This window comes from Falco rusticolus, chromosome 6 (assembly GCF_015220075.1).
Source record: "Falco rusticolus isolate bFalRus1 chromosome 6, bFalRus1.pri, whole genome shotgun sequence".
Classification (NCBI taxonomy): domain Eukaryota; kingdom Metazoa; phylum Chordata; class Aves; order Falconiformes; family Falconidae; genus Falco; species Falco rusticolus.
The window spans coordinates 83,664,291-83,677,241 of record NC_051192.1 but is presented as its reverse complement, the minus strand read 5'-3'; the positions used below and the strand labels follow the sequence as shown (position 1 = coordinate 83,677,241).

Below are 12,951 nucleotides of genomic sequence, written 5' to 3'. Positions count from 1 at the left end.
TTAAAGAGATAAACTGTTTAGGCTTTTCTGGTTATTATTACAGGTATGCAAATGCTATTTCTAAAAAACATTTAACACCAGAAATTCTCACGTATTTATGCTTTACAAGTGGGCGTCACAAGATTTAAGGCCACCCCTGAATCAACAGATGAAATTTAACGCTGCACTACACAAACTACAGCCATATGCCCCACGTATCCTTCCAAACATCACATGCAACAACCCAAGCAGGCAAGGCAGCCACCAGGAACCTGACCCAAAAGAGGCCCACAGCCCTCCTGCGCTCAAGGTCAAAGCAGGACTGCCGTGGCAGCCGAACGCCGAGCCTGCTCCCAGCCGGGACGAGGTCCCCGAGGAAGCCCCTCCAGAAGGGCGAAACCAGGCCCGGCCAGCAGCGCCCGCGGTAGGTGCCGGGGCGGGGAGGGGGAGGAAGGCAACCTGGGCACCCACCCGGGCCGCCGTGCGCTGCGAGGGACAGCACCGGCGAGCGCAGGGTGGCCACGGAGCGGCAGTCGCCGAGCCAGGTGCCACAGGCTAATTGACGCAGGGCAATTAACAGGCTAACCGCTCTCCCCAGGTCCTCGGTACCTGTCCCCCGCCCCCACAGCCAGCCCGGGCCCGGTTCGGCCCTCGCCCTCCTCGGCGGTGCCCGCGGCCCGGCACGGGCAGGGGAGGGGAGGGGAGGGGACAGGGCCGGCTCGGCTCCCGGCACGGACCCCGCTCGGCTGCGGCGCCCTCCCCAACACAGGCGCGGCGCCGGGGAGGGAGGAGGGGAGCGGCAGCCGCCAGGCCCCGCAGCCTACCCGCGGCGGGGGGAGGCGGAGGAGGGAGAGGAGGGGTCGTCGGGGCGATCGGCGTTACCTGAGCGACCCGAGCCGGAAGCGCCCGACCGCCACCGTCACCCCCGCACCGCCCTGACAGCTCCCGGCATGCACTGCGGCGCGCCTCGCCCGCCCCGCGCCGCCGCTCCGCGCCCCCTGGCGGGCCGCGGCCGGAAAGGCGCAGCGGGCGGGAGGCGCGCTCCTGCGCCGGGCGGGGGTGTGCGGCTGCGGGAGCGCGCAGCGCCCGGCGGGGCCGCCCTCCGCCGGTAGCGGGAGGCAGCGGGGGCCCGGCGCGGGAGGCGGCTGCGCGGCCTCACCTGCGCGTTGTGCGGAGCGAGAGGCGGCGCTGCGTGCGGGCCGCGGGCGGCCGTCACCTGGGCCTCGCTGCTGCTGGTTGCGTCGCGGCACACGCGGGAAACCGTGTCGGTGGGCACACACGCGCTGGTGCAAATAAGGGGCTTATGTGTATGTGTTTGTGTTTGGTTTGCCTCATACTTACATCGTTCACCGAATACAGCGCAGGTAAAAGCAGGATACAAGTGGAACTTTAGAAAATACTATTGTGTTTGTAGTGGTTGTATTCAGATTTTTCTAAACCTTGCGGTTAGTATGCTGGAGGCCTTGTTACACAGAAAGGTGTGTGAAGTGCGCATGTGGACAACGGTGAAAGGAATTTTTTACTGCAAGAGGGATTTTCAAGCGGCCGGTTCCACGGTATGAAGGGTGCAGTTCTTGAACTGCACTCAGTTTCAAAGTCATCGTTACAGTTCTCAAATTTAAGCAGGCTTCATAATAACAAACAGTTATTACGGTTATAGATGACTTAAGTAACTGCAAAAAAAAAAGTGCATTCGGTTTATATAATACATCTTGCAGACTTTGAAAGACGAGTAAATGTTTCTAAAATACTGCTGGGGGAAAATCTCATAATATTTTTTAATCTTCTGCTCAGTGACTTATGTTAGCAGCCAGCATTACAATAAAGGAGATGCAATTCCTTTGCTCATTAAATACTCCAGGATTCAGTAGATGAGAAACAGTTACTTTTTGGAAAGCTGACAATTCCCACTGGCTTTCTGAGGCATTCAATATGACTCTACAGGCTGTGTATTTCCAATTAAGATGGTGCATTTACACTTATTTTTCTTTGAAGATACTTAGAAATGCATTGGAGATTTAATTCACGACTGGAGTTGGTGGTGCTTTTGGAGCTGTTTAAAAGTGATCTTCACAGAGGTGATGGTGCTTTCAGTAACTACATGCTTTCACATGCTCCTGCACTGTGAAGGGGTTAGATTTCTAAGCTTCCCCTTTGCTGAATTTAGTAGCGGCAGTTACAACTCGGAGCTCTGAAAGAGTGCTCTGAAATTGTCTCATCAACCTTATGTGCAGTGGCAATCAAAACCACACACCACCCCCCGCCAAACATCGTGCGTTATTGGGAAGAGTATTGCGAACAAGATAAAGGTAGTTGTTTGGCTTCTGTATAAAAGGCTGGTGCAGCCTCAGGTTGATTAGTGCATCAGTTCTTGTCTGCACAACTCGAGAAGGATGTAGAGGAGTTGGGGAGGGCACAGAGCAGGGATGGTGCTGCCTCACAGCCAGAGCAGTAACAGCTGGGACTGCTCAGCATGGAGAGAGAGGAGGCAGGGGAAAGGATTGGCGGAGATGTACAAAATCATGAGAGATACAAAGTTGTTAACCAAATCCTGCCGTATGAGAATGAGGAGGCACCTCATGAAAACACTGGAAGATCATTTTTGCGACATGTAAAGAAAATGCCTTTCTGCAAAGCCAATTGTGAACTTCTAGAACATACTGCTGCCAGAGGCTGGGGACTCGGTCACTTTCCATAGGTTCAAGGACACATTATTAATATTGATGGCAAACACATTTGTAAGTGAACACTGAAGGAAATAGGCAGGCATGTACCCTTCAGCATCCCTAATGCAACAGAGGTGCAGGGGAAGTACCGGGAAGTGACCACGCTAAGGAGCAATTCCTAAATAGTGTCTCCTTTTAATGACGTTGGTGTCAAAACACGAGCTAGATGCATCACTTATGATCGGTGTACTTGCTCTGTAGGGTAATAACCTTAATTTTTGTGTAGTTATTTCATTGCAGAAATGGTGAGAAACCTATAATAGACAATTTTGAATAAATGAAGCTCACACCCTGCAAATACTTAAGATTATTCATAACTTTGTAGCCTTGTGTAAGCCTTTGTAAAATCAGGGCGCAAGGTCCTTTTACTAATAATACTAGGAGTCAATTCTCCTATAATTACATGGATTCTCTTTGATGTGTGACCTACTTGCTCAGAACAATTTAACCTGCCTTACGTACATTGGTTTGTGAAGTAATTGGAAATGAAAGCCACCATGTGGACTAAATATTTTTCCTTCTTAAAAAAGCAAACAACAAAAAAATCCCCAAACACCACCCTCAGGATGGCATGTAGATAATATAGTCTGCATCTTAGAATACTTGAGCAAATTCAAGTTTTGTAAGGAAAAATACTTGTCTGAGGCAGTTCAGCCAACTATTGTCTGCCGTATTTTTCTCGCAGAATCTAACTCTACGCCATCTACTTCTTTGGGACTCTCCTAAGGCATCTACTTGGTTTTGCCATCTCCCAGGACTAAGATTACTTCAAAGTAATCATGTCTTAGACAGTAAATTGCTATAAAATTAACATGTGCAGATCTGCCTCTGTAGCTTTGCAGATCATGTTTTCAAATAACTCTCTGCAATTGCAGAAGGTCTTGTCACTGTCATCAAATGTAAACACTTAACATTGCAAAAGACTAGGTTTTTCCAAAGCAAAACTTCTTTCCTTGGTGTGGTCAAATACAGACCATTGACAGCCTCTTCCATACTGTGAGGGTGGCGTGCTGGATGAAGCACGCAGTGGTGACAGTGCCCGTGAGCTAGGGGACAGTCACACAGCTGACCAAGCCAGAACTGCAGCAGCACCACCATGAGAAAGTGGTAGATAAAAAGAGTAGTGGGTGACTCCCTGCTGGGAGGGATGGAGAACCCCATCTGCCAGCCTGACTTGCTCTCTGGGTTTTATGCTTGCTAGAGGCTTGGATCGAACTTGTTGCAAGCACATTGCCAAGGCTTGCCCGTCCTTCAGCCTGCTACCCCCAACTGCTTATCTGCATGAGCGCCACTGATCCTGCCCTCTCTGTGAAAGAGCATCTTGGGTATGTGGAGCTCTTGATTGGGCTGGATCAGAGCATGCATGTCATCGTCAAAAGAGAAGCCAGTGAGGGCGGCACCTCGGTTTAGACATGTTACAGACCACCCGCTCAGGATAAGGCAGTGGATAAAGTCTTTTGATAGAACCCAATGAAGCCTGTATCTCACACTGCCTAGTTATCGTGGGGGACTGGTGCCCCTGGGAAGGATGAGCCCTGGGGACCAGTAGAGAGCAGGAGTGCCCGGCTGGGGAGCAGCTCTGCGAGGAAGGGCCTGGGGCCCTGGTGGGCTGCAAGCTGACCTGGCCCTGGCAGCAACAAGGGCCAACAGCATCCTGGTGCAGATCCAGGAGACAGATTATCTCTCGTTACTTGGGGCTTGATAGACCACATCTAGGAGACAGTGCCTGTCTTCCCCCCACGTCCCTTGCAGGGAAGGTGTCCATAAACAGCGCCAAGATGCTGGATGCCACCAGGACGGTTGGTGCTGGAGCACTGTGAGGTGAGATGGCTCCGCAGGGGGAACCTGCCACAGCCCCCAGTGCCTGCGGGGAGGTGCCCTAGAAGATGGACCCAGGCTCTCCTCACAGCGGTGGCGTGGTTAGGAGGGCAGGAGACGACGGGCAGATGTTGACACACGAAGGGGTTCACACTGGGCATTAAGAAAACCCCGTGTGACCAGCCGGGTCCTGGGGCGGCTGCCCGGGCGGACGGTGCAGGCCTCGACCTCAGGGCTCCGGGACCGGAGGGGACCGAGGCCCGACCCCGCGGAGCAGGTGGCGGGCGGCTGGCGGCCGACCCGGCGCGGTTTCCCGCCGCGGCCACCCGGACGGCGCCGGCGCCAGCGGTAGGGGGCGCTGTGGCGGGCGGGCGGCGGAAGAGCGGCCGCTCCCTGCGCGGGCGGGCGGCGCCGTTCCCCTGCCGGCATGGCGGGGGGGTTTCTGCTGGAGATCAGGCGGGGGACGCAGAGCGCGTTGCTGGTTATCCGGTAGTGCGGGGGTGCTGCCTGCCTTCCGCCGCTCGACCCGTGCGGAGCGGCCGGGGCCGGCGGGGGGAAGCGCTGGGGCGGCGGGTCGGGCTTTTAGCGTCTTTAGCCTGGGAGCGGGCGGAGGGGAGAACTCGGGGTATGTCACCGCGCCTCCCCCTGCCCTTCCCTTCCCTTCTTACGCGACTCGGAAGAGCCAGAGTTACGGTGCAAATAAATGCTTCCTGAGAGCGGTCGTTTATTTCTCTCGATTGCTCCGCGGGCGACCCCTGTGTAGTGGGTGGGTTCCCCGGCGCGGCTCGGGCCGCGGGGGAGCTGCGGGCCGCCCCCGGGCTCGGTCCCCCTGGCTGCGCGCTGCCGGCCGGGCGCCGCGCCCCCCTCACGCCGCCTTCCCGTCGCGTCCCCCCCGCCTGCCGCCGAGTTCGCGTTGCGTCGGGCGAGGCGTAGCCCAGCTCCGGCGCCCGCTTCGGCCGGCCCGTCCTGATGCCTCCAGCCTGAGGTAAACCCGGTACTTTGCGTCCGCAGCGAGGCGGAACGGCCCAGCTCGCCGGTGGACGTTTCGGTGGCCGCGGAACGGCTGGAAGTGAGAAGTGGCGGGAGCTGCGAGGCGGCGGCGCTGCCGGCAGGGGTCAGGCTGGCCCCGTCCTCCTGCCGCGGCCTGCAGCGGCTCCCCGGCGGCGGACTGCACCTGCGCACGGGCCTGCGCCGCCCGCCGCCCCGCGCCGGTAAGGCCCGGGCGGGCCCTAGGCGGTGGGTGGGGGGGGCGGCGCGGCACGTCGCTTAAAAAATAGGCTGCTCTGCTTAAGGTTACGGGAAACCTTACTGCTTTCAGTGGACGTGCGAACAGGCTCAGAAGTGTAGGTTCTGCAGCGCAAAAAAAACCCGAAACCAGGCCCAGGCCAATTGGAGTTCGTGGTTTGCATTGTGCATATGCTGTTGCTTTTCCTAAAAGGCTCTCTTTAGCTCTGAGTTAAAGATTTAAACAGGAGCTAATAACATTTAATAAATTTGTCGGCTTTAAAAATCAGAAGTTCAAAACGTGACATACTAGAGGGGAAACACTGTTGCTAAATAAGTGTTTTGTGTAGGAGTTTGAGAACCGCTCTCAGTTCTTCCCCTGTGTTTTCCCACATGGCTTCAAAATACTTTTCTTTCCTTCCTATTTCATGTTTGGTAGCTGAAGATGAAGTAATGCGATTCATCCAGGCTAGGGTGCTAAGGTTGTCACCGACCACTTAATCCTAAAGGATTGTGATTTTTGTGTTGGGGCTTACTGTTCTCACAGCCTCGGTTTGCAGAGGTTAGTGTTGCAGGTAACATCCGCGAAGTTACCTTCTTCATTTCCATGATGCTAATGCAGGTCTAGGGTGTGATCGCATAAGTAGGAAGCCTGGTAGTATAGCTGGTGCTTGCTTTCATTCTAGTATGCAAGGTCAGTATGTTTAGATTCATTTAATAGGATGTAACACAGAAAGATGTATTAAATAACACAAAATTGTCATTTTGTGGTTTTAAAGTAGAAATGACCAATAAAGTACGTGATGTACAAGAATGGCTTCAGCACCAGAAACACACTGGAGTACTCTGGTGATTGTATGGTATTCTGAGGTTGCTTCTGTATATGAATCTGTATTTATCGATGTGCTTTGACAATTCAGTTATACAAAAATTATTTAGTGTGTGTTTATTAATGAGACATACTTCAAAAGATCAGGGATGAAGTTTTAAAAAATTTACCTTTGAAATCATACCAATGAAGAACATCTATGTGAACCAGATGGCCATTGATGTATATATTGGGTAACCTTCGTTAGCCTTTAATGTTGTATATTGGCGTGCAAAACTGGAAGTCTCTCCTATGAAATTCTGGAACCTTTTGAAGTACTTTTTGTTTGTGGTTGCGACCTAAATCTTAAATACTGAATGCCAGTGCTGAGAATATACTTTGATTGTTTAAGTTTGAGAAAGTGGACAATGCAAAACATAGGCTGCATACAGCTAGGCTTACAGTTTTACTTTTCTTCCACCTAGTGTTATTTGATAATTTGTAGAGACTTTTATAGCTTTTTTTTTAATTTGGAAAAGTTGTCTGAGCTGGCTTTTGTGAGACCATTTTTGCTTTGCTGGCCTGCAGAGGGTGTTACTCACTATCTGTTCCTTGGGTGGTACCGCAGAGGCTGCTGTCTTACCTGCATGAAAATTTAAAACTAGTCCTGTCCTTGTCTGCCCCACCCGCGCCCCTTGACTGTTTCGTGTTGCATGTTGGGATGTACCCTCATATCGCAGAGATGCTGATTAGCAGAAATATCAATACAAAAAAATGGCATTGGATTGTAATTGATACAATCTCCATAATGATATCAATATCTTGGCTTCCCCTGTGGAGAGGCTTTGCACCTTTAAAATAATTACTCACATGTACAGTCCCTACTGAGCAATATGGGGCATGAGGTGGAGATGGCAAGTTTTTCCTAAATCTAGGTACTTGCTTCTACAGGTAAATAAATTAAAGTTGTGTTTAAAATGTCAGCATTTCACTTTGTTAGATTTTTTTTTTGGTTTGAGGCATTTGGCAGGATTTTTCTGTACAAGTGACTGAAAACTTTATACAATTTTGAAGATTACTCTGTTTTCTTCTATTTACAGATGTCGTTTTTACTTTGAGGGAAAGCTTGAAACCCCAGAAGAATTATGTCTTTTACTGTCAGTCCTGTGGTGACATCATAGTAAAAGACCGGTGAGTGCTGCAGCGTCTTGTATTTAAAGCAATAAACGCCATAGTGATTGGTATTCGTGTTGTTTTGTGTACTTAGAGAGACAGCTAAAAGGTATTTTTAAAAAAATTATAGATGAGAACAATTTTGAAGCACTACGAATGACTAAAACCAAAATTACCTGAAACAGTTTTTCACTCTTCATTCATTTACTTCTTGATTTCCTTCTGGCTAGAAAGTAAAAGTACCTTAAAAAGGGAATTTGGTGCATTGCCCTGGTAGCTGGGAAATCTGGATTCCTTTCCTGCTGGTCTGCTGTGTTTTGAGCAAGACATTTCCTTTTGTAGCTGGACTTCCCTATGTGCAAAATTTCTGCTTTGAGATCTGTGCATTTTGCTCATACGGAATCTCTTTGCACTCATCATAATAGCTTCTGGTTTTGCCGTACAAATAAAAAGATAAAACATTTTGGCCTGGAAATATTGCAAGTGTTCATAGTTTTCATTGATTTAAAAAATACTTATATTCTGTTAGTGGCTGGCATCTTTGCTATGTTGAAGGGAATAAAACTGAAAATTTGAGACTTCTTTCTCCCTCTGCACATCGGGGGTCCACTTCAGTTCTGCTCAGTCTCTTGTAAATTCCCTTCAGTCATGTTGCTGTATTTAGAGTGGCTCCTTGGAAAGAGAGTGTTTACCACAGCTCCCTTCTATCTGCTAAACAAAGCCAGCCTCCACATAGTTCAGGGATGCTCAATTTGGGAAACACAGGAGGTGTTTCTTAGCTGTGTACTTGGCCTTATCTCTGTTCCTTACAAAGTCTGCAGAGTGAATGAGAATTTTAATAAAAAGCTGCTTTGTTTTCACATTTTCTGGCTGATGAACGATTTTGATAGCTGTGGCTGTATCTGTAAGAATTGTTAGAGATGCACTTGCAACTTTTTGTAATCTATGTCACTCCTGATACTTAAAATTGTAATACAAGTGTGGTGTATTCTATGAACTCTCGTTACTTTCTTGTCATACATAGGGATTTATGTCTGGCTTGAATCTAACTAAATGAGGATTTCCTGGCTCTTTTCTGAAATGTCTCACCAGAAAGTCTAGTAATACCTCTTATTTTGTAATGAAACTTCTAATTCCCAGTTAGTAACACTTGCTTTCAAAACATACTGCACTTTTATATTTTTATCTCTGAGTGGGCGTTCTCTGAATTTCAGCACATCAAATTCATATGCACAGAGTTTACATCTTTTGGTTCTGCATCCTATAATATGACGCAGTCAGAATTTTTGAGAAAGAAAAAAGAAGGCCATGTTCATGGCTCTTCATTTTGCATTTCTCCTTGCAGGGAACCTCTGAGCCCCTCAAATGGTATCACTAAAAAAAAAATATTAAGACAAGGGTAGAAGATTTGGGCTGCCAGTGTATTCAACACATTCTGGTCCAGCACTTCCAAATGGAAGACAGTAGTGTAGTCAGTACGTGTAGCTACGGAATTAGTGAGTTGGTCTCTGCAGGGAGAGTGACTGTGACAATGGCAGCACAGGTGTTGGGGTCAAAGGGAAATTACAGAACTGTGTGAGGGCGAACTTAGTAAAGTGTGAATTACTAGGAAAGGTCTGTAATAAGAAAAATCTGAGATCTAGAGAATGATACCTTTGGGAAGAAATTGAAGTAAAAGGGATTTAATTTAGATAAGGCTGTGAAGATTTAAGGCTCTTCCAATATGTAAGAAGTTGCTGCAAAGAAGGTGGCAGTAGTCTTCAGTTGAAGCAAGAAGAATTTAGGTTACAATTTAAAAAAAAAACAACCAAACAAACCATAAAAACCCCAAAAACCCCCCAAACAGAACTATTCTAAAGCTTATTTTTTACTGTTAGGGACTGCATAGGAAGCCGTCCTTTTAAAGGCTAGATTAGAGAAATATGTTGGGAATGGTTTAATTGTAAGTGATCCTTCCTTATTGCAACAAAATGGACTCCATACATTTTCTGAAATCCCCTGACTTAGTCTGTTTATTTTCATGAATCTGATAGCACTTCAAAGGTTAGGGTTATCCTCTTTGTTGCTTCTCCATTACCCCCACATTACCGACATCAGAAGAAGCGATTAGATATTTTTTTCTTCCTTGATTTAAGATCTGCAAAGAATTTGGGATACTTTCTTTTTTCTTGCTCTCCTTCCAGTTAGGCTGAGTATAGCTCATATATAAAATAATTCTTTAAGGCTTTATTTCTGTCATGAAGAAATTCTTGAAGGCTTGTGGTGGGTTGACTCTGGTTGGACACCAGGTGCCCACCAAAGGCCATCTATCACTCTCCTTCTCAGCTGGATAGGGGAGAGAATATAATGAAAGGCTCGTGGGTCACAATAAGGACAGGAAGAGATCACTCGCCAATTACTGTCACAGGCAAAACAGACACGACTTGGAGAAAAAATAATTTAATTTATAACCAATCAAATAAGAGTAGGATAATGGGAAATAAAACCTAAATCTTAAAAACAGTTTCCCCCCCAGCCCTCCCTTCTTCCTCTGTTTAACTTCACTCTTGATTTTCTCTACTTGCTTCCCCTCCAGCAGTGCAGGGGGACATGGGGAATGGGGGCTGTGGTCAGTTCATCATTGTCTCTGTTGCTCCTTCCCCCTCAGGGGCAGGGTCCTCACACTCTGCCCTGCTCCAGCCTGGGGTCCCTCCCATGGGGACAGTCCCCCATGAACCTCTCCATGGGAGTCCTTCCCACGGGCTGCAGCTCTTCAGGAACTGCTCCAGCGTGGGTCCCTCCCAGGGGGTGCCGTCCTTGATCACACTGCTCCAGCGAGGGTCCTTTCCGCGGGTCCACAGGTCCTGCCAGCAAACCTGCTCCAGCAAACCTGCTCCTCTCTCTCCAGGGGCCACAGGTCCCGCAGGACCCTGCCCCGGTGTGGGCTTCCCACGGGGTCACAGCCTCGCTGGGGCATCCCCCTGCTCTGGCGTGGGGTCCTCCACGGGCTGCAGGTGGAAATCTGCTCCACCATGGATCTCCACGGGCTGCAGGTGGAAATCTGCTCCACCATGGATCTCCACGGGCTGCAGGGCACAGCCTGCCTCACCGTGGGCTGCACCACGGGCTGCAGGGGAATCTCTGCTCTGGTGCCTGAGGTACCTCTTCCCCCTCTTTCTTCATTTACCTTGGTGTCTGCACAGTTGTTGCTCTCACATATTCTCACTGCTCTCCCACCGCTGCAATTTGTCATGCAGTTGGGTTTTTTCCCTCTTCTTAAATATGTTATCTCAGAGGTGCTACCAACTTTGCTGATGGGCATGGCCTTGGCCAGCAGCAGGTTTGTCTTGGAGCCGACTGGCTTTGGCTTCATCAGTCATAGGGGAAGCATCTAGCAGCTTCTCACAGGAGCCACCTCAGTAAGCCCCCCTGCTACCAAAACCTTGCCATGCAAACCCAATACAAGACTGAATGTTTTGAAAAATAAACTGCATAAGCTGACTGTTAAGGAATAAATGTTTTCCTTAGTCCAAATGTTAAGAATTTGTATTATGTAAGTATTCTATGGAAAAGGTGATGGCAAGGGAGATCTTCTGATTACACTTTTCCTACATACATAGCCTTAAGCATGACAACTAACTGTCAAGCTTGGCTGTCCAAGATTTTTTAGTAAGTAAATAAGGAAGACTGCTGTTAAAGAAATTCAGTTGGATCCTTTTTCTTTCTCTTTTTCTCTAACGGAACAGAAGTGTTATACTTAAGCCTTTGTATTTAAAAGTCTAAAGTTCATTTTACTTCCAGTTTTTGGAATTTTCTGTAGATATGATGATATTACTGGGACCTTGGGTATTGGTTAATAATTGTGTTAGAGATTATTTTTTTTAGTCCAGCCTTAGAAGGATCTTTATGGTCAAATACTTACTGTAGCATGGAAGCCCACCTAAGAATTGCATCCTTATGGGAGAATTCTTAGATTGTTGCTTAACTTCTAGCTTTTTAAAACTAAGTTAATTACCTTGGCTTCCTGTTTGGAGACAGAGAACTGCCTCCAGAAGGATATTCACCCTGACTATATTAGACACTTTCAGAAGGAGGAAGTTTCTCTTAAAGGTCCCAACCTAAGAAGTGTGTGTTGCTCTCTGACTGTGAAGGCAGCCTAAAGTGGAAAGTCAGTTGTTATTAGCAAGTTTGGGGAGATAAGTCCTCCTGTTAGCTGGGTTTTATCACTGCATTTAGCAGCCTCAAGTTTGTCAGCACCCAGGAAACTTCAAGTATCTTTTCCTTTCCTTTTTTTTTTTTTCTTTCTAGAAAACTAAGTTTTAATGAGTATTACACTTTCTCACTTCTAGTAATCCAGAATATGGCTTTCCACCTATGAATGGCAAGAGCCTAAAATATAGTGGAAATCCTATATTTTCTGTATAGCTCAAAGTTAGGAGGAGTCTGTTTAGGAAATTCCTACTGGCTGGAACAACTGGTTTTGTTGGACAAGAATTCAAGATCTTGATGCTCTAGACTGTAAGGGTAAAGAAAGGGTAATTTAATTAGACTGTACAGCACTAATCTGAAGCTTAAGATAACCTCTGTCTTTTTTTTCCCCCTGTATGTACCACTTGAAAAAACATTGCTGAGCAATACAATTTTTTGTTGCTGTAGTGTGAAGAACAATGCACAGGAATAAAGACTTCTTTTTTTCAGTCTGAGTCCAGGCATTAGAACTAACTGGACAAGGCTAAAACTAATCATTAGGCCAACACCGGTATTAATGTCCCACCACGGCAGAATTGTGGTTATATCTCAGGCAATTTGTAAGACCACAGGATGTGAGGACAGTGATGGGTTAGGCCAAGAGTTGATCTGCGTTATGATAAAGCTGGGTCGGAGGAAGAGTTATTCCAAGTTTCACCTGCAGGTGGGGCAAGCACAGTTTAAAATGTATTGTCGATCCAAAAAGAAAGGAGTTTTTATGGAAGATTGTACTTTCACCTACCCAACAACACAAAAGGCACCAGAAACTATAATAGGAAGAACTGGCATCTTCAGAAAAGTATACTCTGTAAACTGCAAGAAAGGGAGAATGTGTAACTTGACTTGGCAGCTGTGTGTTTATTTACAAAGTAGCACCATAAGCAAAGTTGTATTGGCAAATTTTAAGTAAGTAGTAGAATCAGGGAGCTCTATGTAATGGTTTCAGGCAACAGCAGAGAAAATAAGGGAATAAAAGGAGAGCATTCAAGGAAACTA

General features: G+C 47.7%; 2 protein-coding genes across 16 annotated transcripts in view; one reads left to right on the top strand and one right to left on the bottom strand.

The window, feature by feature from the left end:
• DOP1A (DOP1 leucine zipper like protein A) overlaps nt 1-950 on the bottom strand; it is a 68,088-nt gene extending 67,138 nt beyond the window's left edge. For 8 of the 10 annotated variants that reach the window (XR_005104876.1, XM_037391668.1, XM_037391675.1 and 5 more), the window contains exon 1: nt 862-950. The gene's annotated coding sequence lies outside the window, so the exon portion shown is untranslated. The remainder of the gene's footprint in view (nt 1-861) is intronic. The other 2 variants (XM_037391671.1, XM_037391669.1) reach the window with 2 other exon arrangements.
• A 3,963-nt stretch (nt 951-4,913) lies between these two features.
• UBE3D (ubiquitin protein ligase E3D) overlaps nt 4,914-12,951 on the top strand; it is an 84,555-nt gene continuing 76,517 nt past the window's right edge. For all 6 annotated transcript variants that reach the window (XR_005104891.1, XR_005104892.1, XM_037391823.1 and 3 more), the window contains exons 1-3: nt 4,914-5,012; nt 5,535-5,734; nt 7,656-7,746. Coding sequence is in view for 4 of the 6 variants with exons in the window: in XM_037391823.1 (XP_037247720.1) it covers nt 4,951-5,012; nt 5,535-5,734; nt 7,656-7,746 (353 nt within the window). In the remaining 2 variants the exon portion in view is untranslated. The remainder of the gene's footprint in view (nt 5,013-5,534; nt 5,735-7,655; nt 7,747-12,951) is intronic.